Source organism: Globicephala melas, chromosome 20 (genome assembly GCF_963455315.2).
Source record: "Globicephala melas chromosome 20, mGloMel1.2, whole genome shotgun sequence".
Lineage (NCBI taxonomy): Eukaryota > Metazoa > Chordata > Mammalia > Artiodactyla > Delphinidae > Globicephala > Globicephala melas.
Window position 1 is genome coordinate 13,886,489 of NC_083333.1, and position 27,812 is coordinate 13,914,300.

General features: G+C 41.4%; 1 protein-coding gene across 1 annotated transcript; it reads right to left on the minus strand.

Annotated features, from left to right (window-relative positions):
* Positions 1 to 388: 388 nt before the first annotated feature.
* LOC115855813 (myosin-8) lies at positions 389 to 27,577 on the minus strand. The gene is made up of 38 exons (XM_030861397.2): positions 27,368 to 27,577; positions 26,531 to 26,674; positions 26,289 to 26,445; positions 23,912 to 23,939; positions 23,703 to 23,811; positions 23,527 to 23,619; positions 23,329 to 23,392; positions 22,566 to 22,664; positions 22,371 to 22,474; positions 21,854 to 21,992; positions 20,650 to 20,768; positions 20,423 to 20,572; positions 18,756 to 18,926; positions 17,552 to 17,861; positions 17,376 to 17,443; positions 15,650 to 15,737; positions 15,447 to 15,564; positions 14,963 to 15,086; positions 14,735 to 14,871; positions 12,998 to 13,253; positions 10,995 to 11,237; positions 10,726 to 10,902; positions 10,504 to 10,649; positions 10,329 to 10,419; positions 9,853 to 10,242; positions 9,295 to 9,421; positions 8,842 to 8,960; positions 8,519 to 8,715; positions 7,178 to 7,361; positions 6,928 to 7,093; positions 6,708 to 6,832; positions 5,454 to 5,762; positions 4,081 to 4,284; positions 2,974 to 3,099; positions 2,720 to 2,890; positions 2,431 to 2,535; positions 1,770 to 1,865; positions 389 to 538 (listed from the first exon to the last, which is right to left on the minus strand). Exons 1-38 carry the CDS (start codon positions 27,575 to 27,577, stop codon positions 389 to 391), a joined length of 5,814 nt encoding a protein of 1,937 aa, XP_030717257.2.
* Positions 27,578 to 27,812: the final 235 nt, after the last annotated feature.

Genomic DNA, 27,812 nt, shown 5'->3' on the forward strand with positions numbered 1-27,812 from the left:
GTGCCCTGTCTGAAGGGGTAACCTCAGTGAGTATTTTCCTTAGTAATTGGTATCAATCTAGAGAGATTTAATAAAATTAAGTCCAGTGAAAGATAATTGTGTGTGTGTGTGGTGGAGCTGGAGATTGGGAAAGGGATGCTGGGTGGTGAGAGAGGTACAAATATTGAATGTTCCACAAAGCCATATATAATGTTAAAAAAATAATAGCTAGGTGAGAACTGTGTTTGAGAATAAATAATTTTGGAAATAACTGAGTCTGGTTCAGTTTATCAGTTCACTGTAGTTTTTATTTATTCAGCATTAAGAGAAAAACATCACAAAGCAAGTGACCCAAAATAGCACATTTTCTGCATTTCTTCAGCCCCTTGGCAGCATCATGCAGATGTGTTCACTCTGGACTGACTTTTGTGTGAACCTCCCGGCTCTTCACCCGCAGCTTGTTGACCTGGGACTCGGCAATGTCAGCCCGTTCCTCGGCCTCCTCCAGCTCGTGCTGGAGCTTGCGGAATTTGGCAAGGTTAGCGTTGGATTGTTCCTCCTAAGAAAAAAGTTGTGAGAGTTAGACTTTGTGGTTCTCATTGCACTTGTCACAAACAGGATTATTTCCTCAACTCAGATATTTCCTTCTTATGGTTTGTTTGTCATATCTGATTTCAAATCCAGACAGAGGGCTTCCCTGGTGGCGCAGTGGTTGAGAGTCCGCCTGTCGATGCAGGGGACACAGGTTCGTGCCCCGGTCCGGGAAGATCCCACATGCCGCGGAGCGGCTGGGCCTGTGAGCCATGGCCGCTGAGCCTGCGCGGCCGGAGCCTGTGCTTGGCAACAGGAGAGGCCACAACAGTGAGAGGCCCGCGTACCGCAAAAAAAAAAAAAAAAAAAAAAAAAAAATCCAGACAGAACTTGTAACTTCAATTACATTTTTCACTCTAAAGAATGAAAGAAGAAACAGTTTTGAAATGGAAGAGACAAGCTCATTATGTCAAATCCATGTATACGTGAAATCTATTTATGATGTATGGACTGGGTGGAAAGGAGGAAGAGACCCACGTACGCTTGGTCACAGGGGTTAGAAAGTAAATGTAAAGTCAAAGTCTAACTTTGGGAAAATGCCAGTTGAAATGTTTTTGCCATATATTTTGATTCTGGTATACAGAGATGCTGTGGGTGGGGAGGATGGGGATAGGAAGAAAGTATGCCCTCTGTTGGTTGGACTTACTACCGTTCGTGCCTCTCCCTTTCGTGTTCCCTTTTCTTACCTCTTACCCACTACATTGTGTCTGGGAGAGTGGGGAACAACCAGGAAAAGTGAAGCTGGAGAATCTTCTAGCGCATCCTAATTTGCTACAGCGAATGTGCAGGGATAAGTCCCTGCTGATGACACTGGTAGTGAGGGAAGGAGTCAGCTGGGGTGAAAGATTTCTGTTTGGCTTTTGGGAACAGTTGATTTTGTGCATTTCTAGAGGGAGAGGAATATTTATCATGGTGGTAGATTTTCTGCTGGATGTTCTTTGCAGCTATCAAGTAAGGTGGGTTATTTGGAATTTTCTTTTTTTCCCCCGACCCCTACAAATTGCTTAATAATAAAAATGTCTTGAAGTCTTATTCTATAATTAGGATTTGGGGGGAAATTCATATTTATATCATCTCTTTTAAAATAAGAATGACGTATTCTTACTTGGTCTCTTTCTTTCTCATTAACACATTCTCTTAATACACTTTCTACCCTCAAAGAAGTTTTCTTCTTCCCTCAAGGGCTTAAAGATACTTACAGCCTCCTCAGCTTGTCTCTTGTACGATTTCACCTTTGCCTGTAATTTATCTACCAGGTCTTGCAGCCTGAGAACATTCTTGCGGTCTTCCTCAGTCTGGAAGTTTGAAAAAAATGGTCTGCATTGAATCCAGCGAAATAAACCCACTACAGGTGGTGAAGTAAATCACTTTGATATGATGGCAGGTGGGCCTGGGGTAAATGTGGTCAACTCTGAGGCTTCCTTCGTAGTATTAACAGTAGCCACTCTTGTTAAATGTCCACTGTGTGCAGGCACTATATTGGAGAGTTATACACGTCTCTAATCCTTACCTCCCTACTCTGGTGAGTAGATGTTTTTATTCTGTTTTACAGGTGATGAATTAAGGTTTAGAGTGTTAGGTAACCTATCCAAGTTTATAAAAGTAAGAGAGGCCAAACCAGGACTAATACCAGTTCATCTGTCTTTGAAACCTATATTCTTTCCTCACTTACACTGTTTTCTAAAGGCCTTCCTGATTTTCCTAGCTTAGGAAAGGGTCTGTGACAGGTGATTGTGCCATTTGCCCCTTACATATATATCAAGTTAATATGTAGCTATTTGTGAGTACCACATAGTCACCAGGTTTTCAGTTTCCCTTTGTGCAGGAAGTCTGGATATTCTAGAAAGCTCTTCCCCTTACCTGGTAGGTGAGTTCCTTTACTCTTCTCTCGTGTTTCCGCAAACCTTTAACAGCCTCAGCATTACGTTTCTGCTCACTTTCAACCTCTCCTTCAAGCTCACGTACCTACAATCAAGAAAGATATTTATATAGTCAGTCTTGGGGGATGTTAATTAACTCAGGACCTACTGAAGATATTGGGTGGCTGTCCCCAGCCATAGGATAAGGATGGGAGCCAATATACAAGAAGAGAGAAGGATGGGGGAGTGCCGTTTTCACTTCCCGGATTCAGAGAGATTGAGAGACGCACCCTGGCCTCCAGCTTCTGGATCTGCTTCTTCCCGCCCTTCAGGGCCAGCTGCTCAGCCTCGTCCAGGCGGTGCTGCAGGTCCTTCACCGTCTGCTCCAGGTTCTTCTTCATGCGCTCCAGGTGGGCACTGGTGTCCTGCTCCTTCTTCAGCTCCTCGGCCATCATGGCCGCCTAATTAGTAAATAAACCAGTATAATAAACCTGGTAATGGCAGGTAACACACAGTTTCATGAAACAAATGCTCATTTGCTCACATCAGTGATGGCCTTCTTGGCCTTCTCTTCTGCATTGCGCGATTCTTGAATTACTTCTTCCACTTCACTCTGGAGTTGTGAAACATCATTTTCCAATTTTTTCTTGGTGTTGATCAGGCTGGTGTTCTGTTAAAAGTAGTGGAAATTTACAAGACCTGCAGTTTGCACACTTGGGGTTTTACAAATGTATTACTGGTTGGCTTATGCAGGGGACCTAATGGCAACATTTCACTGAACTTTAAATATTTGTTCAGTGCAAAGTGTTAATCATTTGCACGGTTGGTTCCCCCCGCCCCGCCACTGCCCCAATGTCCATCTGATTTATGCATAAGGACGTGGAGGTTCAAGAATGTCTATATTAGTTAATTGCTCTTTCAATTATATGTCAACCAGACATTGCTAGTGCTCTGTCCTTAAAAGGTTGGAAATATTAGAATAGAGTAGATTCTTTTTGTGAGAGCCTGGTACTGAGAGTTTCTCAGTTAGAAGGAATCTATTCTCTGTTAACTTGACCAGTTTGCTCCCTTGGGGAATACTGAATTACTCTTACGAAAACACTTTCTTAAAATTTCAACCCAGTGGTTCTCTAAGGGAAGCAATATCACCTCAGTGGGTATTTGGAAATGTATGGGGGTGGATATTTTTGGTTGTCAGAATAACTAGGGCGTGCTGCTGCATTTAACGCCCAGGCTGGTCAGTGACGCTAAATGTCCTGCAAGGCACAGGGACTGTAGACATAGCAATGGTAAACGCTGAAGTGCTCCTGATGAGAAACACTACGTGGAACATTTTCAGATTTTGGAGTCAACAGATACCTTTATTCAAGTTTATTCCACACCATGGTTTTCAAAATAATCTAGAGTCAAATCTTATTTTTAAATAAAAAAAGTAATACCCCTGCCCCGTTTTGGTAGAAAATCTTAAAAAGAACACACAGCAAAAAATCATCTATAATCGCATCGCTTCAGGGTAATTGCAATTAATATTTTAAAGCATCTCCCCGATCCTTTTAAATATACACATATTTATAAAAATAGAGTACTTCCATATTATAATTGAGTCATCACTTTACGGTGCACCAGCGTTTGTTTGATGTGAGGGTCTCACCTGGGTGTGCAGGAGCTGGACGCGCTCGCTGGCGTCCAGGAGCTCCTGCTCTGCCGTCTTCCTGCTCCTCTCCGTCTGCTCCAGGGTGGCCCGCAGCTCCTCGATCTCAGCCTGCAGCAGGTTGGCTCTGCGCTCCACGATCGCCAGCTGCTCCTTCAGGTCCTCCTGGCCCCGGAGGGCATCATCCAGGTGGAGCTGGGTATCCTGTTAAGTTAATAAAAGACTGAGACACCCTGAAGAGGATGTGCACATCCCAGGAGATGAACTGGAAGAATGGGTTGGTGCCAGGAGCGGGAAATGACAGGCCTGTCATTTGAATGAGCATGAAAATGGGGATGTCACCTGCTTAGGTGAGAGAGGATTATCAGGAGACTGATTCTTGTTGTGTTTTATGCCATCAGCTGGTTATTTTTCATGTGCGAGTCACCAGTATCTATAATTTATGGAGCATTTTCCATATGCTGTACCCAGCACTTGACATCTGTCTTCTCACTTCATCCTCACAAGTAACCCTATGAGGTGGGTAGTTTCATTCTTAATTTGTAGAAGAAACAGAGGTTCTGAGAGGTTATAATAACTTGCCTAAAATCAGGCAGCTAGTAAGTGACAAAACTAAGACTCAACCTCAGGCCTATTGGTGCCAAAGTCTTTTCATTTCACGCGTATCATAGCTTATCTCTGGGCTTCTGTTTGTTCTTTTATATAACGTTTCTTTAAAAGTAATATATTCGGGGCTTCCCTGGTGGCGCAGTGGTTGAGAGTCCGCCTATCGATGCAGGGGGCATGGGTTCGTGCCCCGGTCCGGGAAGATCCCACGTGCCGCGGAGCAGCTGGGCTCGTGAGCCGTGGCCGCTGAGCCTGCGCGTCCGGAGCATGTGCTCCGCAACAGGAGAGGCCACAGCAGTGAGAGGCCCATGTTCCACAAAAAATATATATATATATATATATATATTCGGACTTCCCTGGTGGCACAGTGGTTAAGAATCTGCCTACTAATGCAGGGCACATGGGTTCGAGCCCTGGTCCGGGAAGATCCCACATGCCACTGAGCAACTAAGCCTGTGTGCCAGAACTACTGAGCCTGAGCTCTAGAGCCCGTGCTCCGCGACAACAGAAGCCACCGCAATGAGAAGCCTGCGTACCGCAACGAAGAGTAGACCCTGCTCGACGCAACTAGAGAAAGCCCGCCTGCAGCAGCCAAAAATAAATATATATTCTATGTGTATTTATTTTTAGCTACCTCCATACTATGAACTGTATAATTTGTTAAAAGGAAAAAAAAAAGATGGTGTAACAAGAAGGTGTTGTGATGAATGGGAGATGGATGGGTCACTTCCCTGACTTGTCTGGGCTGTTAATGTGGACCCATCTACCTTCAGGATCCCTTGGGTGTTTCTGTAGTTCCTCAAGCTCTCTGCTGCCAAGCGGTTGGCGTGGTTCAGCTGGATTTCCATTTCATTCAGATCTCCTTCCATCTTCTTCTTGACTCTCAGGGCATCATTCCTGCTCCGGATCTCAGCATCCAGCGTGCTCTGCATGGTCTCCACAACTCTAATGTGGTTCCTCTTCAGCTGGTCAATTTCCTCATCTTTTTCAGCGATTTTCTTATCAACTTCAGACTTGACTTGGTTCAACTCCAGCTGGATACGCAGGATCTTTCCCTCTTCATGTTCAAGAGATGCCTTAACAAAACAGTGATCAATTAATTAATAATCAATTAATAATGGGAAATGAATATTTGGAGGGTATTCCCTTGTGAGCCAAACTCTTACTAATATCAGTTTGTCTAATATTACAAAGTACAATAAAAGAGCTCTAGGACCCTACTAGGTAAATCATCCTTTAATTTATTCAGTCATAGACTTTATTGGGCAACTCTTTAATAAGGGTGCTTTGTAAAGTATAAAGGGCTATACAAATATTATTCATATGAGTAGTAACGAAAATTATATGATTAAACTTATGTGTAGTAAACAGGAATTCTCTCCCGTTCTATAAATTAAAATGTTCACGTGATATACTAATTCCTGTTGTAGAAATTCTCAGTTTTAAAACATATATATAATTTTGATTACAAAATATGTGTCCATTGTAGAATGTGGGGTAATTTATAAAAACAAAACTTTCCTATTTTTCCTCCACTTAGAGGCACAATTTTAATGTGGTACATTTTTTTTCTAGTTTTTTTCCTATTTATATATATTTATACATGATAAAGTTATATTGTATATGCAAATGTGTGTCTTGCTTTAAAAATTATCCTCTACCATAAATATTTCCCCATATTAACTACATTTAATGGCTGTAGAAATTTGCATCATATGGATGTTCTATAGTTTGCTTTACCTTGTTTTTGGATTGGACATCTTGTGTTTAAACTTTGCCTCCATTTAGGATAATTTTCTTGGGATAGATTCTTAGAAATAGAACTGATAGGTCATATTATTACATTTTTAAGACTTTTGATAACTATTGCCAAATTGCCCTTCATAAAGGTTATATGAGTTCAGATTCTCACCTGCTCTGTAATAATGGATCCATCTCATAGTACCATTGCCCAATGAAAACAGTGGTGTTTCCACCAATGTTTATCTTTGATTTTCCCCCCACAACATCAATATACGTACCTCTGCTTCCTCTAAGGCAGCCTGAATTTCACATTTCTCTTGTTCCACTTGCTTCTTTATTTTCTCCAGTTCATGGATTTGCTTCCCTCCCTCAGCAATCTGCTCAGTGAGGTCAGAAATCTCCTCTGTGGGTGAACAGAAGAGAGAAGTGGTCAGACTGATATAACATGGAAAGGTCTTTCCAGGGCCATATAGGGTAGGGAAGTTCAAGAGCACTCACGCTGCAAGTTCTTATTTTCTCTCTTTAGCATTTCAAGGTGTTCCAGGGATTCCTCGTAGGCATTCTTGACCTTGAACAGCTCCGTACTGAGAGAACGGGACTCCTTCTGGGAGCTCTCAAGTTCAGCCTGGGTTTCCTCATACTTCTGTTTCCATTCTGATAGGACCTGAAAAGCAGTAAATTGTCAGCTAATGGAAGGAGAAAGGGAGACTAAGTAAAACATTGATGGAGTTTGAGCAGGCTGGGCCACCTTGTCAAAGTTCCTTTGCTTCTTATCGAGAGCTGCGCAGGCAGCATTAGACCTCCCCATGTCAAGCATGAGGTCCTCCACTTCATTCTGGAGCCGCTGCTTGGTCTTCTCAAGGGAAGCGCATTTGGCGTTCACGGCTTCTACATGTTCCTCAGCTTCCTGCAGACGCTGGGCCAGCTTCTTCCTAAAAAGTTAGCCAGGCAGTTAAGGAGAGAGGTCAGCAACAGGGGCAAGTGCTAAACTCCTCAGCCCCCTTTCATAGTCCTTTTTTCTACAATGTCAAGTAGCATGGTTTTCAAAACTGTGGTAGCCAGAACTGCTTTCTAGATGGATTAAACTGTGAAAAGGTCCAAAGCGGGGAACAGCTGGACTCAAGTCCTTTTAGTTGTTGAATTGTTAGAGGCCGTTGTTGGAGCTGACACTGTGTGTATGTATCTTACAGACATTGTATGTATGTATCTTACAGCATATGATTTCAGGATTTTCAGGGCTTCTGATTGAGTACGGTATGGAGAATGATTAGCCAGGGCAATTCTATTGATTGATTTATATCTCATCTCATTCCAAAAAGGATTTGAGACTAACTAGATATTTTATTGGTCACAGATATACTGGGCATATTCTTTTGCTTTGTCAGACTTTCCATTTTATTTTATATACTTTTCTTCCTAGAGAAAAATAGTCAGTTTCTTCTAATAATATATATTTGGTCAGTCTCACCTGAGAGGAATGGATAAATAAATCAGGATAATTCAGGTAGTCTAAGCAAAGGCAGGGTTTTTCTTTTTATTCCTTCTGAATTGTCTACGTTCTTGCTTTACTCCCAATTGTGTGCCAACTATACATGCCTAATGTACACAAAAACCTTTAGCCCTAATGCTCTAGAAGATCTACCTGAAGGTCTCCTTTGGTCTGTACCCAGACTAAGGCTTTGCTTTATTCAGACTAACTCTGAACATTATGCACAGTTCGGATGGCCTCCAGCATGAGTTTTAAGAGATCTGTCTTTGTACTACAATACTTAAGAAGGTGGTCTCTGGAATCAGAATGTCTGGTTCTAATCCCAGCTGTACTATTTATTAATCATATGGTCTTGTGTTAGTTGGTTAACCTCTCACAGTCTCAATTTCCTCATCTGTAAAACAGGGATACGAATAATAATGCAATGTAATGTTGCTAAGAAAACGAAATGAGTTAATATACGATAGTATTTGACACACAGCATGCACTTAGGGTAGCTTCTGCTTTTGTTATCATCATCACAGCTGTTTTCTGGGAGTTGCTGAGCTGGGCAGCTAGGAAACCATGTCATGTCCCTCCTCTAGAGTTCACAGCACACACTTGGCCTCCTCCAGCTCCTCCGTGCGCTGGATGGCGTCCGTCTCGTATTTGGTCCTCCACTGGGCCACCTCGCTGTTGGCCTTGGACAGCGCCCTCTGCATCTCAGCCTTGGCTTCCTGCTCCTCCTCATACTGTTCCCGCAGCAGGTCACAGTCGTGGCGGGAGGACTGCAGGGCGTGGGCCAGGGCGCTCTTGGCCTGTAGAGGTATGAGTTCAGTGACTTAATTCATTTCTTCAGTGATATTTAACTTACACACTTAAAGGAGAACCTAACTGAATATGTTTAGATTTGATCAGTCAAGAATACTTTTGGTAAAACTTACTTTAGTTTCTTCCTCTAGCTGACATTTCAGCTCCTCAATCTGCTGCGTAGATGCTTGTTTGGTCCTTGAAAGCTGAGAGACCAAAGCATCTTTCTCATCCAATTGTCGGGAATATTCACCTAAGAATTACCGAAGTAAAGGAATTTGTTTATGGCATAAACAAACAAGCCTAAAGTTTGTATATATAATTATACGTACATGACAAATATATACTTTATCTAATTATAAATATTGTTACAGAACTGGCTAGATTAAAAAGCAGTATTGCTATTGTAGTGTAACAAATAAACTAGTCTGCTGATTCTTTCTTGCTTTTTTAAATTTTTTCTAACCCGCTCAGTAAATTCCTATAGTTGATTACTCCCCTCTAATATGGGAGTATTGCTATTAATTCAGAACCCCCGGAATTGCTTTTGTCTAGGCCATAATCGCGGGCCTGAGGGAGATCTCTACCCGCTTCCGTCTGCAGGCGCGCTCTCTGAGCCGTCAGGTCACTGAGCAGCCGCTGCTGCTCTTCCTCCTTTGTCTTGAGTTCACTCACTTGGTCTTCTAGAGCGCGGCACATCTTTTCAAGGTTTCCCTGCGGCACAGGTACCCGTGAAAGATGAGACATTGAATACAGTAAAAAAAAAAAAAAAAAAGTTACCACTGGATTCTTAAAGTATTTTTAGAGTGAATAAATTTACGTCAAGTGTGAGTAGAAACTGATGGCGCCAACTCTGTGGAGCATGCTAGGATTCAGCTATGACGGGTGCGTAATCTCCCCAAAGTGCTCATTGTTGGAACTCATTCATTTATCCCAATGATACTTGACACTGACAAAGTAGATTTTGAAATAATCTTAACAGATTATATCCAGCATTTAAAAAAAATGAAATAAAATGGAATATATTAGAATACAAAATTTTAGATCAGTGCTATAAACTGCCTACAAACAATGTTTAACGCCAGAGAGCAATGAGGGTTCTTACAGGTTATTAACTCTGCTCATTTGAAGACAGTATTGGGTACCTTGGCTTTGGAAATGGTCTCTGCATTACTGCTAAGGTCGTCGATCTCCATCTTCAGCTCACTCTTCTCCTTCTCCAGCTTCTGCTTGACCCTCTGCAGGTTGTCAATCTGCTCCCCCAGCTCGGCCACACTGTCCGCGTGCTTCTTCCTCAGCGTGGCCGCCGTGGCCTCGTGCTGCAGGGTGGCCTCCTCCAGGTCCCTGCGCATTTTCTGGAACTCGGCCTCCCGCTTCTTGTTCATCTCAATCTGGGCCGAAGTGGCCCCGCCGGCCTCTTCTAGCCGCTCGCTGATCTCCTCCAGCTCCCGGGAGAGGTCCGAGCGCTGCTTCTCTGCTTTGGCGCGGGAGGCCCGCTCTGCCTCAATCTCCTCCTCCAGCTCCTCGATGCGGGCCTGGCAGTGACACAGCACATTTACATGAACTCACCTCAATTTCAGTGTTTTTGGGTGCAGAAACAAATGGAGGTGAGATGACTCACCTGCAGCTCTTTGATTTTCTTCTGTAGTTGAATTTCTACTGCCTGCTCATCTTCAATTTTGCTTAGCAGATTGCTGATTTCAAATTCTTTCCTTTAGACAGAAGAACAAGGTGTATTAGTGCCCATAAGAATTGAAAGATGATGTCCCGTAGAATTTTTTTTCTGGCGTTCCTACTTTTTAAATTTCTCATCAAGTTGCTGTTTGTCATTTTCTATATCTACTATGGATTCTTGGGCCAATTTTAGGTCACCCTCCAGTTTCCTCTTGGCTCTTTCTAGATCCATTCGAAGTTTCTTTTCTTGTTCTAGAGACCCTTCAAGCTAATGAGAAAATAAACTTTGTTAAAAATTTAAAGTATATTAAAAAAAACCTTTCAGATGGATATTAAAAACACACATCATCCACTTGCTGTTCTAGCTTGGCTTTAGCTTTGTTCAGGGTGTTCACTTTGTCCTCTTCTGCCTGCAGGTCATCCAGGGTCTGCTGGTGGGCCTCCTGGAGGGCCTTCTTCTCCTTGGTCAGCTTAGCTATGACTTCGTCCAGGCCTGCCATCTCTTCTGTGAGGTTTTTCACCTAGAAAGGTTAAGGAAGAGATTATCTCTGCTCTAAAGCAGCTTAGTTAGATGGCAGAGTCTCTATATGCTGTATACAAATATATTTCATACTTTGTTCTCTGTGGCATGTTTCTCCTTCTCAACCTTGGCCAGTGTCAGCTCAAGGTCATCTATGTCTTTCTTCAGTTCCGAACATTCGTCCTCCAGTTTCCTCTTCTTGGCCGTCAGCTCAGAATTGATCTCTTCCTCATCCTCAGCTCTCTCAGTCACCTCCTTGATCTTTGCCTCCAGCTGGATTTTGTTTTTAATCAGTTGCTCACACCTTTCCTCTGCATCAGCCAAGGCGTCAGCTTCCTGTGGAGAGATTTGCTGACCTGGTTAGAGAATTTGTTGCTTATTTTGAACTTGTTCTTTGCACAAAATAGTAGTGTTTACTGAATGCTAATGAATTTTTCAGTATGAATATAAATTAATTGAACATCATTCCATTGTCTGGAGAAACATAGCTAATTAGATATGGCACTATAGATTTAGAAGCAAATTAGCCTGAAAAATGACTGGATTGAAGCAATTGACTATTTTAAAAAGTATTGTGTAGAAGAGTGGAAGGACCAAAGGAAGCCTGGGTTCTTGTCCCAAATTTGCCTCCATATGTATGACCTTGCACAAATTGATTTACTCCTCTTACCCTCAATTATCTCATGTAATTAAAGAGGATTGGAATAAGTGATTGCTAAGAGCATTTCAACTATATTATTCAAAGATTTTTCCTGCGCGTCCGGAGCCTGTGCTCCGCGGCGGGAGAGGCCACGGCAGTGAGAGGCCTGCGTACCGCAAAAAAAAAAAAAAAAAAAGATTTTTGACTTAGTCAAATTGCCTCAAACAACTAGTTGCTACATTGAATTTTAAAAAGAAAAACTATGTAACATTATGCCTATAAATACATTTCCATGAAGCATTTTTCATATACTCAAAACCTCCCTGATAGACCATAACAGTGCTGTATAATTGCCCAGGGCTTCCATTTCCATTTCCATTTTAAGAATTACCTATTAGTCTCCAAATGAATATTAGACTGTATAAGAACTTGTAATTTTGAGAAACTACATAACTCAGTGAGGTTTTTATAAATGATTAAAGGACTCATAAAAATCAGTTCAGCCACGACCTTATTACTCTGGGCTGGGGAATTTCTTTAACTTCTCAGTGTTTGTTTATATCTTAAGTTTTTAAAATGCTTAAACATTTGATAATGAGGACTTCGAGGGTTCCTTTGCTTTTATTTTTAATAGTCATACACTCAGTATATATTTACTCACTGACTAATGATAATACCTATGAAAAGAGGTTAAGATGAAGAGGCTGTGATTGGGAAAATGTAACCTTCATATAAGTGAGCTTATCAGAAGGAAAAGTTGAAAATAGCTTAAACATTTTAAGAAAACTATCCTTTTTTTTACAGATTTCTTCATGACATTGTTGGGCTTGTTGGGCCAAGGAAATGGGAGGTTGTATTTGGCCACAGTGCTGATGCCAAGCCTGCCCCCACTCTGCTTACAACTTCTTCTTTAACCAATAAACAGAGGCCTTGAGAACTCAGGATCAGTATCACAGGAAGAATCACAGAGATCACCAGCTCTGTCTTCCACCGTGGTAGTTCAGTTCAAGTAACTGCAAATGAATTTATTGAGCTAAATCCTGGGGGTTGAGGAAAAGAGATACAGAGAGCAATAAGAACAACTGTCTTTTATGAGTGTAAATACAATCTCATACACTTGTATTCAGGAAATAGGGCCCTTAAGACTGGGATGAAGCAGGCAGGGCAGATGAGTAAAATGACTGAGATTTGGGGGCTTTGCCTTTCAACTGCTTCCTTCATGCCTGTTAAATTTGTGGTATTGTTAAATAAATTCTTCAATCTCCCATTTTCCATTTGCAATTTGGAAGTAGTTGGTGCCTTACTTCTTCACAGGAATATTGAAAGTTAAGTGAAATACTGAAAAAAGCAACTAGAAATTTTCTTTTTCAAGAAAAGGCCATTTGTAAATCCAGAGTGTATGTGAATTCCAGAAAAGCTTCCGTGACATGGTGCATTCAGCACACAGAGTACTCACAGATTGAACCTGGAGCTGCAGCTCATTTTTCTCTTTCAAGAGAGTCACCATTTTTTCCTCCAGTTCCTTCCTTTTGGCCTCTGACTTGGCGAGTTCATCTTTGGTTTTCTGGAACTCTTCCTTCATGGTGGTCATCTCCTTCTCGGTTTCTGCGCTCTTGAGGAGGGGCTTGATCTTGAAGAAGAGTTTCATCCAGGGCCAGTGCTTGACGTTCATGAAGGCACGTACATTATACTGGATGCAGAAAAGGGCTTCTCTGAAATGACGGAAAAGTATCAGTGTAGGTTGATCCATTAGAGACAATGTTATTGTTAGCAGTATTTTTTTACATACAAACTCCCCTTTTAATGCCCCCCCCATGTAAGTGATGTGTCAAATTCTGTATATTTTATATGCAGGACACACACACACATAACACACACACCCTCACACTCAGAGCGGTCCTCAGTATGACCACTTTGCTAATGTGCACTGCTCATACTGAACTATTGTGTTCTCAAGTCCCTGTCACATTAGCAAAGAAGCTGACTTTAGAGGAGGAATCCTTTGTATATATGAGCAACACATACCATTTTAAGAACATTTGAGAAATCACAATATTAGTGACTTGGGAGTGGGTGTGGCAGGTGTAAGTTAATTGTGCTGCTTGGCCTTTGGCACACTGATGTGACCTGTGAAAGGGCATGGCTTGCTTTCCTAATTGCCCACCTAAATTGAGCTTATGCTTTACCCTGTTTTCCTTGAAACCTCTCCTCTTATTTTAATCACTGCCAAATTATCTACTCCATAAACAGCTTTTGTTAGTTTCTTCACATAATAGACTGGCTTTTCTCAAGTCCTTTCAAATGCCTACTTCTTACCTGCTCAGTTAGATTGTTAATGTCTGCAGAGCATTTAGCATGGATTGAGCTACGAAATTTGTTTTATTTAAATAACATTTTAAAATAGTAATAAGAGATATTCCTTCTGCACACTGTAGCAATAGACTGGCAAGGTTTACCTGCCTTATAACAATGTGTGTGCCTCTTCAGGCTTGTTAAAATGGAGATTCTATTTCTATAGGTCCAATTTATAAGAACCATATCTCTGAGAAGGCAGATATCATGCCATAAACCATAATGTTGACACATGGAAAAGACTTGGGAACACTTACACCACAGAAGTAAATGAGTACAGATGAGCAAAATGAATGCAAAACGTGTGTGTAAGGACAGCAGTAGTACTGGGTGGATGGGTTGGATGAGGTTAATTAGAGGAGGCGGAAATGGAAGTCTTGAATTGGTAAAGAGATAAATTAGGCTGAGAGGGGAGCACTTGTGCAAACAGGAGAGAAGGAGATAAGCAAATTGTTTAGCCTGGCTGGAAAAGGCTGTGCAGTAGGAGATGATAGATGAGGTAGGGAATAGAGAGTGGCCTTGATAGACACTCAGGCAACTTGGATTTGATGTGGGAGACCGTGGGGAACTGCAAACAGATACGGTGTGATGGAAATAGTGTTTACTGCAAACGATTCCTGCTGCTGTATGTGAGATGAATGAAAGGGAGAAACTGAGGGAGGAGAGACGTTTTGAAGAGAATCCCAGTGTGAGGGGTTAAGCAGAGGCTGATGTGTTGTAAGAGTGAGTTCGGAACTGGTGAGAAGTGCATATTAACCACAAGATGAAAGAGTTAATGAATAAGGAAGAGTGAGGTAAAGTCCCTAAGAGACCTTACAGTCCTTATCCTCTGCATGGTTACCTCATTTGCAACATCTTCTGATATTCTGCCCTCATTAGGAATCCCCTACAGATGGCTTGAGTTCTTGTTATAATCTGGGCCAACTTTTCATCTCTCATTTCTTCCAGAAGACCCAGCAGGCCAGCTTTGAAGAAAACCTGGAGAAAGAGGAAGGTACAAATCATCCCTAGACTACAGGAGATACAGCTATGGCAGAGGACTTGGATCAGGTGTAAGTAACAGCCATACCTTTGTATGTCCAAATTTGTACTGGGTGTGATCAATATCAATAGAGGCAAGAAGTTTCTCAGAAGCCTTCTTGCTGTCAATGAACTGTCCATCTGGAATAGCGCTTGCATTTAAAACTTTGTATCTGTTCAGTCGAAGAAAGAAAGAATGATTAGGAAGGTGTGATCATATATGAAAACCAAACGACACCAAAAAAAAGTCAGTAAAAAGAGAAAAAGCAAAAGTAGAAAATCCAACTGTCCTTTTAGGTTCAGATAGTAAAACAATATGATTTTTCCACAAGCTAATACATGCTTCTGTCCTGTTTTTAAGAAATGCCACCATCTCTAGCCTGTATTCTGTTCTAGCACCACAAGACTATATTATTTGACTTAATTTCATCATATTGACGAAGCAGGATGCATAAAAACAATGAACAGAGGGCAACAGTGAAAATGATTAGTTAGTCACAGCATTCAGTGAAATATGACAGAGGGAGACTGGCCTTTGTTTAAAATCCCCATATAAGATTCTGCTTGGGAACCCCTTCCTGCAGATGCGGATGCCCTCCAGCACACCGTTACACCTCAGCTGGTGCAGGACAAGCTCATGATCCATGGCGCCTAAAAATAGATCAGAGTACTTACTACTGGGCACTGAATTTTCAGACCTGTGCCTGTGTGATTATTTCATGCTCTTAGATCTTACCAGGAGTTTTGGTTTCGTTGGGAATGATGCACCGTACGAAGTGAGGGTGTGTGCTCCTCAGGTTGGTCATCAGCTTACTTAAATTTTCCTAGAAAACCAGGTAGAAGGGACTTGATGAGAAAGTTCTATTTCAGATTGCTTTTTTTGGTAATTATATGGAACGAACCTAGGCACTTTCCTAACTATATTAGGTAAAAGTCTATGAGGCTTCAGTTGCTCTGTGTTTTAAAGGTCTCAAGAGTTCTAGCCTGCCAAAAACTGAAAGGCTAAAGTGCTGGGAAGAAATGCAGCTCTCCCTGGTATTCATTTATGACACCTAGGATCTATCCTGTAAACAAACTGCAAATTCAGTAGCCTTGACACACAGGAAGTATTCTTGACCGGGAATCAGAGACAAAGGACTACAGTCTCACTTTGCCACTAATGAGCTGCTTGACTCTATAAAATCCCTTTTCTCTTTCTGGGCCTCATCTGAAAATAGTTGAGATTACCTCTAAGGCCTCTTTCATCTCTCTCAGTGCTAATATTTTTTACAGTAGTAGTTTACAGTGGTAACCTAGGTTAGCCACTGTCCCAATGTTTGCCATTCCTTCCTTGAGTGTATTATTCCCTGGGACCTGTAACCTCTTGGTTTTTGTTTTGTTCTGTTTTGTTTTTTTCTGAAGAGTCTAAAATCATAAGACTGTATGACCTTGTGTGAGTGGATCTTGAGTACCTGAGAATGATCACAGTCTGGAGCATATGGGGGGAGTTATTCCAGAAATAGAGTAACTGACTATGACACACGGTGGTGTTTTACTCCACCACAGAAAACTAGCAAGTAGCTATTTCTCAGTGTTTCTTAGGTATATTCGTTGAGAAGGCAGAGTTGCTTTATTTTTCATATCTCAGTTAACTATTAGGAAATAAACAAAATAAGTAATGTGAGTTTCTAATCTTGCAATTATGTACAAGGATAAGTTGATGAAACACGGGCATATTTGGTGAAATAATGCAAATTGGTAGTGAGAAAAAAAGAACAGGGCTGTTTTCTTGTTTAGGTCATACATAGTATCTGCATTTTAGTCTTAAAAAGAACGAGACTTAGCCACGGAAATCCTGACAAAGCAGCCAGTAGACCAGATGCTCCATATGTTCCCCTGTAGAAGAGCCAGCTGTTAAGCCATCTAAGAGAATCACATTATTTGCAGTAATGTTATTATTACTGTTATTCTTAAGAGATATTTTTCTACTTTAATCATCCATCTAAATCACTAGGTTTGGCTTTAGATAATTTTCAGCTATTAGAAAAAATTAAATCCATCTCGGAGGACAAAGATGTGATTTGGTGGAAGGATGTCCTAAAGGGTGTGTCTCGGGCTCAATTCTCAAGGGGGGAACTCAGGAACATTCTCAAAGGGCAACATTGGTGGCTTTCCACAGGGAGACCTTTGAAGTTCAGCTGTGCTTCCTTAAAAATCGGCCTTATTATATAGCGAGAAAGCTTCTAAGGGCATTTTGGAATTCCTGAATACATTAGATGAGCATAGTAAGGAGTAAGAGGTAAACCATTCAGCCCTACAGGAGGAGTATTGCTTTGGCTGTGCCCTGACAAAGAAGGAATACCTGAAGTCATTCCTATTAACGTTCCACTCCCTCCTAATTTATTCTAAATCCTTTATCCTTATCCTAATTATGATAAGTCATAGGAACTGAATAGATCCTTCAAATTAAATTTGTACTTTACCCTGAAAAGGGCTGACACAGTCTGGAAAGAAGAGCCCTTCTTCTTAGCACCTTTCTTTGCGCCGCTGTCTAAGATAAAAAGAAAACCCATCAACGAAAGTAGAATCCCAGAGGCTGGAATGGTATGTGAACATTCTGTGGGGATAGGTTAATTTAGATCAGGGGCTCAGAAAGTACCGGCTTCAGCACTAGCATATGTGGAAAAGAGACTGGCCAGAGTCTTCATTGCAGACTTCTGGTACAGCCCAACCACAGTGTCGTTCAGGGGGTCCTTGTTCTTGTCCAGCCAGCCGGCAATGTTGTAGTCCACGGTGCCCGCATAGTGGATCAGTGAGAAGTGGGCCTCGGCCCTGCCCTTGACCACTTTGGGCTTCTGGAAGTTGGCAGACTTGCCCAGGTGCTGGTCATACAGCTTGTTCTTGAAGGAGGTGTCTGTGGCCTTGGGGAACATGCACTCCTCTTCCAGGATGGAGAAGATGCCCAGTGGCTGAATTCAGAAAAGTAGACATTGGTGTCAACCTATCTTGTCTCAAAAGATATAGACACAGTGGTTGTCATTTGATTGAATTATGAGCACTCCTAATTAAATACATTTATAAAGTAAACCAGGGTCATAGCTCAAAGAGGTCTTTTTGTTGTCACTAGAATGACTTTTCCACCATTCTTTCTCACATTCAATCCATAGCATTATTTTCAATTAAAAGAGTAGCTGGATATAAACTCCAAATGTCAGCACTGCATAAGTGGGGGCGACTTATTAAAATGTTCTGTGATTACCACATTTTCCCCCGTTTGGTGAATTAATCTATTGTCAGAGTTTTGTTTTTCTATGCAAAGGACTTACTGACTTAGAAGGATGTTTACTTTATATGCAATAACTTAACGGTATAAATAATGCAAACCTTATTTAAGACATTTTGTGCATTTAATCCCTTAAAGATAGATTATGAAGAAGCATAGCAATTTGACTCTTGACTTCCAAACAGATTACCTTTGATATAAGCCCTAGCTGTGTTACCTGTGCATTAATTTTGATTTAGAAAGTAGTTATTTCTATTGTTGACATCTTGGATCATAGTGGAGATAGATTTAGAACAAATGAGGTAGTTCTTCTGGTGAAGCAGACCATCTCAATAGAGATGCTGCTTTAAACTTGGATCTGAGCCAGTGTTAGAACAGAACTTATTACGACATAGTGAAGCTAAACACTCTCTGATTCTTCTTACGTAAAAGTTGAAAAGAGAAAGTCATTTCTAAAGTAATTTTCTAACTTGTTCTAATATCAGTCTAGTTAAGATTACAGTAATACATTCTGGAGTTGCTTAAGGCACTTGGGAAAGTTATCCTTTCAGTTCGGGTTTCCTTTAGAAGTCAAGCGGACCTTCTCGATGAGCTCAATGCAGGCGGCCAGGTCCATCCCGAAGTCGATGAACTCCCACTCGATGCCCTCCTTCTTGTACTCCTCCTGCTCCAGCACGAACATGTGGTGGTTGAAGAACTGCTGCAGCTTCTCGTTGGTGAAGTTGATGCACAGCTGCTCCAGGCTGTTGTACTGCACAAAACCAAATTTCCAACATTAAGTGGATTTTTATAGCAGTAGAATTCATTACTGAAGAAAAATCTTTTATCGAAAATATGTGGAATACAGTAATGAAATAAAGTTTAAACTGATTGTTGTCTCTTCAGAAATCCCAGGGAAAAAAATGATCATTTTTGACATGAACCCTTTTCATGATTTCTGAGCATTATTTAAAGGCACAGCTGTCAATCACATAGCAAGAGTTCTGGTAGAATCTACCTCTTTCCACCTCTGAAGACTGCATGGGCAAAAATGTGCATTAAAAGTATAACCATGATCCTATGAGTTATGGTTCAGATTTAAGGGTGAAAGTAATTCATTGCAAAGCCTCACTTCTTTTACCACCACCCCCCCCAATTCAAGATAAAGGTCACATTTTCACTTTTGGCGTCACATTATTAAGGAAAGCTTTTCTTAAGACCTTTAGTTGATGTGCAGAGTGAAATTAATAGGCTAATTGCTCTTCTATTCATACCAAACATTTGGTAAATCCTCATTGTCAGGTCTGTGAAAGGGGGGACCTGATGTGGTATAGAAATTGAAGATCTGATGGAGTCTTTTTTTAAAAATTTATTTATTTAATTTATTTTTGGCTGTGTTGGGTCTTCATTGCTGCCCATGGGCCCTCTCCAGCTGCGGAGAGCAGGGGCCACTCTTCGTTGTGGTGCATGGGCCTCCCACCGCTGTGGCCTCTCTTGCTGCGGAGCACGGGCTCCAGGCGCACGGGCTTCAGCAGTTGCAGCATGTGGGCTCAGCAGTTGTGGCTCACGGGCTCCAGAGCACAGGCTCAGCAGCCGTGGCGCACGAGCCTAGCTGCTCGCGGCATATGGGATATTCCAGAACCAGGGGTTGAACCCGTGTCCCCTGCGTTGGCAGGCGGACTCTCAACCACTGTGCCACCAGGAAAGCCCCCTGATGGAGTCTTTATAATAATTGACACCCTCATTTTATAGATGATAAAGCTGATGGCCCAGAGGGGAAATGGTGTGTGTCAGATGAATCTGGAAGAGGGAAGACTATGAACTGTCACTGCGCTTCTACCTCTAGGCCGTTTCTCCTCCACGGGAGGTGCCTTGTGTATGGACCAAACGTTGCATAGCCAGGTTCCTGTCGTGGCTTTGCCTTATATGGCTGGAGGATCTTTAGCAAGTGTTTTGATTTTCTTGCATCTGTTTCTCCACATGTAATTAGAAGTAATATTAGTTACTCCTTCATGGGTCGTTGTGAGGATTAAATGAGGTAATATTCTGAAGTGCTTAGCAGAGTGCCAGAAATACAGGCTTCGTGATAAATGTTAGCTATTATTATTACTTCTGTTATTATCTAGTTATCTCCTAGCTATTTCGTCCTAGGTGCCATGCTGGAGAAAGCAATGTAGACACTACAAGTGTAAATGAATAATAATACTCAGTATATCAAAACCCAAATTGCCTTTCTCCCACTTTTTATTAATATGAAGATAAACTCACATCAAAGATCTCAAAGCCAGCGATGTCCAAGACCCCGATGAAGTACTGCCTGGGCTGCTTGGTGTCCAGCTGCTGGTTGATGCGGGTGACCATCCACAGGAACATCTTCTCGTAGACGGCTTTGGCCAGAGCGCCCACTGCATTGTACACCTTCATGGACAGAGTAATGTTTGTTGGCACTATGAAAGGCCTGGGATGTGTGTGATTCATTGAGGTTGTGCACTTACCTGCTGCACAGTCTGGCCTTTGGTGACGTATTCATTGCCGACCTTGACCCTGGGGTAGCAAAGGGCTTTGAGTAGATCAGCAGAGTTCAGACTCTGGAGATAGGCAGCTTTGTCAGCAACTGCAGAGACACAATTCAAGGAATGTTTAACAGCAGATACTTCTTCAAGGTAGTCTTTCCATTTTCCTCCATCCACTTTCGTTATTATTTAAATAGAAAGCTTTAAATAATTCTAGAGAAGATCAGGTGAGGCTCTCTGTATGTTAGAGCATATACTTGCTAATAAATGGTCAGTCAGTTACACTGGCCTTTGGTGATTTGTTGCAAGCAACTCCTGAGAAATTTAACAACAATAAAAATATGTCCAGTGTTTATGGAAATAATTTATGTAACACAAAAGCCAGAGTCCCTGCTCTTAAGACACAGTAGGTGGGGGTGGAAGGTAAGATAAATACACCTTATCTCAATTTAGCTCCTCCCAATTTAACCTCAGCGAATTAGTTTCTTTATCTGAAAACGTGAGGATTAAATTTTAGTGCATGATTCCCACAGAGTCCCCTTCTAAAATTTTGTCAATGACTATGATGTAAATGAGGGAGAGAGAATGTCGAGCCAGGGTGGTCAGGAAAGGCTTAAAGGAGCAGATAACTTTAGCTTCCGTGGTAGATCCTGTAAGTTCCATGTTCTTTCCATACATAGAGTATATGATTTTTCTTTCTCAGTTTCTTTTTTATCTTGTTGCCTAGATTGTCTGAGGGTTAAATGCAGACAACACACACACACATGTGCACAGATGTCCTCCAACCCCAGCTCTGTGTTTGGGCAAGACCCTGTATCCCTCCACTAGGTTTGCCCAGCTGGTGCTGAAATAGACCAATATGCCAAGTTATCCTATATACCTTCTCGCCATTGCTAAGGCAAAGCAAGCTCACGGTTCTGTCTCATTCCCTCTCTAATGATCTGGCCCCAGGTTGTGCTTTTTAGATATATCCTTACAAGTGACTGTTAGGGTTCATTTGGGCTGCATAGAAAGATGGAGATATGGAGATGTGAGGAGGGAAAGGGGGTGAGGAAAGCATGCAGTGTGTGTAAATGTGTACATGCCCCTCAGAAGTCCAGCTACAAAGGAAATGTGAGTTTAGAATAACCTGTTTTTTTCTTGCTGTATTCTCTAATTTAAACCCAGATGGAGGTTCATTTGGTACCTTCGGTGCCATCTGGCTCCGCTTGCTCCTCACGCTGCTTTTGCTTGAATTTCATGTTCCCATAATGCATTACTGCCCCTGTGAGCTTGTAGATGGACACTTTCTCCTCGGGAGTAAAGCCCAGGATGTCAATGGCTCTCTGCCAGGAGAAATGACAGGACAAAGTTAGGGCAGAAGAGACTAACATATTTTGGAGAATTTACACTATATTCTAAGGTAACCACACTTATGGTGTGGTTGCTATTGTCATTTCCATACATAATGGATTTTTTTTTTTTTTTTTTTTTGCTGTACGTGGGCCTCTCTCACTGTTGTGGCCTCTCCCGTTGCGGAGCACAGGCTCCGGACGCACAGGCTCAGCAGCCATGACTCACGGGCCCAGCTGATCCGCGGCATGTGGGATCTTCCCAGACCGGGGCACGAACCCGCGTCCCCTGCATCGGCAGGCGGACTCTCTACCACTGTGCCACCAGGGAAGCCCCATAATGGATTTTTTAAAAGTGAGTGTGTGTCTTACATCAGTGGCCATCAGCTCTTCTTGGTCATCAATGCTAGGGACTGTGATCTCCCCTTGACTGACGAAGGCATAGTCATACGGGTTGGTGGTGATCAGGAGCATGTCTGGGTGCATAGAATTCAGGGTGTATGGTTTACATTAGAAGTTGTTAACAAAAATATTAACTTTTGTCTGTGAATTTAAGTTCATCCTTACCAATCAGATCTGGTTTCTTATTGGAAGTGATCTGATAAAAAATATGGTAGCTTCTTTCTGCCTTTAACTGGAAAGTAACTCTAGACTTTTCTAGAAGATCTGGAAAGAGAGGGAGATAGACACTGAATTAGAAAAAAATATCAATGCTGCTGAGATATTAAATGAACTTCAGTGTCTTTGGCTAAAATTGGGGCCTAAATTACGTTAGGCTCCATTGAGATTTCAACGTGATGATCGATCCTGTTGGTACTACATGTAAGAATTCCAAATACGTATGGCAATTACTCAAGGTTCTCACCATCTAAGAGCAGAGAGTGAAGTATGCATGCTCTAGTAAAAATCAACTTTGCACATGGATGACCTCTGTATTATAATTGATCCTTAATATCCCCTCCTTCCTCAGATCACCTTAGATTCTTTGGTGAGGGACTACCTTGGAAACACCTACCAAAGCCCAGATCAAGAGCAAATCACAGAAATGTATTGTAAGCCTATAGATAACTCATAGGAGTCCATAGATAGTCCTACTGCTTTCCCTGGAGAAAATGTCATAGTTGCTTCTGAGGCAGGAATTGCAGAATGTGTTATAGAGCCATCAGTCTGAGACTGAGGTGAATAGAGCACACAGCGATTATGGATAAGTCTGGCATTAGCTCCCGGGCAACACTGCCAGCAGGCTCAGTGCTCAACAAGTGTTGCAAAATATCCCTGCAAATGACATCACTTGTTTCTCTGTTTGATTTTCAATGGTCCTGTTACTCACATGTTTCGATATCAGCAGAAGCCAGTTTCCCTGTGGTACCAAAGTGGATCCTGATGAATTTACCCTTGCAAGTGAGAAAGATGATGTTATATACAAAACTGTTAGCACACGAGTAAGAAGAGATTGAGTTAATAACTCAGACATGCCTTTTGGGGCATTTAAGGCCTGAGAAAACCCTTCTGTGACCCAGAGACTCACAAAGCGAGAGGAGTTGTCATTCCTCACAGTCTTGGCGTTGCCAAAAGCCTCCAGCAGGGGGTTGGCACTGATGATTTGATCTTCCAGAGTCCCCTGTAAAGGCAAGAGCAGTCCTCACATCTGGGGCTTCCTGTGTGCCCTGCCAGTCTTGATTCTGACACACCTGTCAGACCCACCTGCATTTTGCCAGTTTCATCCTTCTTCTTCTCTCCAGTAACTGCAATTGTTGCAAAGTACTGGATGACACGCTTCGTGTTCACAGTCTTTCCTGCCCCAGATTCTCCGCTGTCAAACAGAAACCAGAGAAGAGATCAGAGCTACAGCTCACATTGTCGACATCTAAGACAATCACCACAAACCAGAGAAGAAGAAAAAAATCACATACGTGATCAGGATGGACTGGTTCTCACGATCTGTAAAAGAGAAATCAAGACCATCAGTTTTTAAAACTAGTACGCATTCAATACAAAGATTATTGACTCTGTAAAGATTAATCAGTTTATCCTTTTTAACATTTTGAAGATGTTGCCTGTGATCTTGGTTTTGTGTGTAGCTCCCAGATAGTACTTGCCTCTTGGAGTAAAATTTGTGAAAATAAGAGGCAAAGAATCATGTGTTTCTTCTTAAAATATTATTAATTTTAAAACTTATGGGAAGTTTCAAACGTATACAGAGGTAGAGGCAGTAACGTGTAAAGAGCTCCTATGTACCCATCATACATACAGTTTCAACAGTTATTATTTGGCCAACTTTGTATAACCTGTACTCCCATCCTAAACTCACTTGGTTATTTTAAAGAAAATTCCAGGCATCATATAATTTCATCTGTAACTACTTCAGTAAGAATCATACAATTTTGAAGTTTCATTTAACAGATGAAGAAACAAACCCAGAGAGAAATAAGTGACTTTTCTAATAGTTACATAGCTTATCAAGATGTTTAGGTCTATTTGACTTCCAGCTTATATATTTTTCTGCTACCTGGCCTCCTCCCGGTTTTTCATATTAATTTGACAGCTGGTAATACTAAAAAAGGAAGGGATCTGGAATTGTAAATGTTGGTGTTCATTTACTTATTTTCCTTTTTATTTTATACACGTTTCTAAGTAATGAAAACAAAAATTGTCACTAGTTATATGACTGATATGTTGGATATATACCAATTTTCTGATTTGTTAAATCTTTAATTCTATACTGATATAGATTTTAGAGCATTCTCAAATCTAAAAAAATCTATTCAGAGAAATAGATGCTAATTTGGGTGCTATTTAGATGCAGATATAGACTTTAGAGAACTTCAAAGCTCTATTCAGGGAAGTAGAGACAGATTTTGGAACATACTCAGATTGATTTCTTTTTCCAATAGAAGAAAAATCAAGAAAGATCATATCACATCTAGTGGGAGCATAGATAAGAAAACAGTGTTCTAGTCTCTAACCGGTCAAATGCCACAGTTTTGGGTGTTTTTTTTTACAAAAATCATGTTTGGAGATAAGTAATCTTGAATTCGGAGCAGGCCCAAAACTTGGGGGAGTGGGGACCTCTGTAGGGGTGGTGGTGTACATAGCAGTGTAAATGCAACTGCTAAGTGTTAAAACCTCTGGAATGAGCCCACATTTGGATAATTTCTGGAAGGTAGCTAGCTTCTGCTGACAACCAAAGAACAGGTTCCTGGTATGATATCCTTGTAGAACTGCTGGCCAATTTGTAATGGAAGATTCCTATTTTATCCCTTTCTCTTCCCTCTTCTCCTTTAAAAGACAATTTAAAAACAGGGCATAAAAACAATCAAATAAAAAAACAAAAAGGAGCAAAATCCTCTCCAGTTTCTAATATCTCATGGAAGAACAGGAAACTCAGGAATTTAGAATATTTCCAAAGGCAGTACATTTGGTGTGTGCCGATAAAAGGTTTTCATGCTGTATTTGGGCCTACATTTTGCATCAAAGCCATTTGTTTATGCTTTGATAAGACAGGAATAACAGACTTTGATATAATTTTTAAAAAATATTTTCAGGACTTCCCTGGTGGTCCAGTAGTTAAGACTTTGCCTTCCAACGCAGGGGTTGCAGATCTGATCCCTGGTCAGGGAGCTAAGATCCCATATGCCTCGCAGCCAAAAACCAAAACAGAAGCAATATTGTGACAAATTCAATAAAGACTTAAAAAAAAAAATGGCCCACGTCAAAAAAAAAAAAAACTTAAAGTATTTTCAAAGAAAGAGGGATTTCTATTTTCTTCTATTCTTGTAGGAAAATGCTTCAAAATCTTTGAGAGGAAAGTCATGGCTCGCTCTTTACTCCTGTTCTACCCCAAAGGCTAGTGATATTAGCTGTGTCTTTTAAAGATAAGGAATTCACAAAGCTTTCCCACTATGGCTGGTAACTGTTTTCCTTGATTGCTGTAGATGTGGATATTTAAAAAAAATCTACTTGAACTTTTTTTCTGTCCAAATCAGAAAGTAAAAAAATGTGAGAAAGCAACAACAAATACGTTTACAGAGGTCTACTAATTATTTCAACAAGGCTTCTGGTTACCAGCTGGGTTAGCTTCGGTAGGTCAGTGAATTCAGTGAGCTTCACTTTACTCATCTATAGAATGGCTGCAGGGAAGAATATGCGATATTACAGCTCTGAAAGTTTCTTGAAAGCAGTGAAGCCCCATGTGGCTGCAATGTATTATTGTAATCAAAGCCCAAAGTCTGTTTGTTTGTTAAAGATTCTATTTCCACATTTCTGTAAATAGATGCATCACTCACTCACCAGTCAGCATGAACTGAAAGGCGTTGTCAGAGATGGAGAAGATGTGGGGTGGGGCCTCCTGGCGCTTTTTGCCTCGGTAGGCAGCCACCACCTCAGGGTTGTACACCGGCAGCCACTTGTAGGGGTTGATGGTGACGCAGAAGAGGCCCGAGTAGGTCTGAGAAAATCAGAATATTCAACATGTGGGATTTGTTTTTACTTGGAGAGATAGGTGGAATAAAGAGATGTTGAAAGGCGCTCACATAGATCATCCAGGCTGCGTAACGCTCTTTGAGGTTGTACAGCACTGCTGGCTCGTGCAGGTGGGTCATCATGACCATGTCCTCGATCTTGTCAAATTTGGGAGGGTTCATGGGGAAGACTTGGTCTTCTCTGACAGTTAGAGTCTGGCAAGTAAAGTAAGAGACAAGTTTGTATTAATGGTTGGAGGGAGGATTTATGTTTATCTGCTTTAATTATAAGACTACAGTTGTGGACACTTTCCATTATATTATTCGGTGTCCTTTAAATAAAGGCATGAAAATACATTCATCTTAGCGTTTGATGGTAAGAAAATCTGTTTCCTCTGATGAGCTAGAATACGTACTACTCTTTAAAAATTACTTTTCTCCTCCCACATTTCCTTGTCCCAGGTTTATTTATCAGTTTATATCATTTTACTTAAATGGGTTAAAATTTTCACTTTTCCTGGCCATTTATTACAAGAAACTTCAATTTGGGGGGAAGTAATGGGGATATTAATACATTGTTTATCTAATTAGATAGTAATTGTTTTGATAGGAGAAGCTAGTTTTTATTTCTCCCAAGTTTGGGGATTTAGACTGGGAAGTGAGGAATTGAAGGAAGATGCTGGAGGCCAAGCCTAGTGGCTTTAAAGTCCTTTGGGTAGTTGGGAAAGGGAGAAATGAGGTTACTGCTGAGAATTTCTTTTACCTCCCAGATCTGATGTCTGTTAATGGACCAGAAGGGTGTCTGTATTGGCAATAGGCTTAGAGATTCTGAGCAAGGAAGGCTTCAACTTGAAGCGAGGAGGTGGAGGAATAGGGCGGGGAGTATTTTCTCCTTATGTTTTTACTTACTGCTCCACATTCTGTCTTTACAGTTACTTTCCCTCCTTCTTTGCTTTGTATGATGCTCTTCACATAGGATTCCTTGGGCTCCACCGCAAAGACTGATGATTTAGCATCGAAGGGCTTGTTTTGGGCTTCAATCCGCTCCTTTTCCGATTTTCGAAGGTAGGGAGCAGCTTCGCCAAAAACAGCCATCTCGGCGTCCAAACTCGCACTCATGGCTGCCATTTATTTAGAGAGAATTTTGCCTTGGGGAAAAAATCAGGGAGAGGAGACATAGAAACCGGAAGTTATACATGTGAGCTAGGATTTGAAATGAAAGAAATGTTGAGGCTCCATCGCCTGCCTGGGCTGTAACTGTTCTTCCAAGCTGTTGCTGACCAGTGGTTCTCATACAGTAACTCTAGCGCAGGGCTGCTTTGGAATGAGACTGCAGTCTGAGGCTGCACTTTCA

Bases quoted from the DNA above. Each gene is read 5' to 3' on its own strand.
- LOC115855813 (XM_030861397.2), bottom strand. From the start codon at position 27,577: ATGAGTGCGAGTTTGGACGCCGAGATGGCTGTTTTTGGCGAAGCTGCT. The intron at 20,769-21,853 runs GTACCAAATGAA...GTGTCTCTGCAG, and splicing joins GGAGCCAGATGGCACCGAAG to TTGCTGACAAAGCTGCCTAT. The intron at 4,285-5,453 runs GTAGATGGGTCC...TTAACTTAACAG, and splicing joins ACACCCAAGGGATCCTGAAG to GATACCCAGCTCCACCTGGA.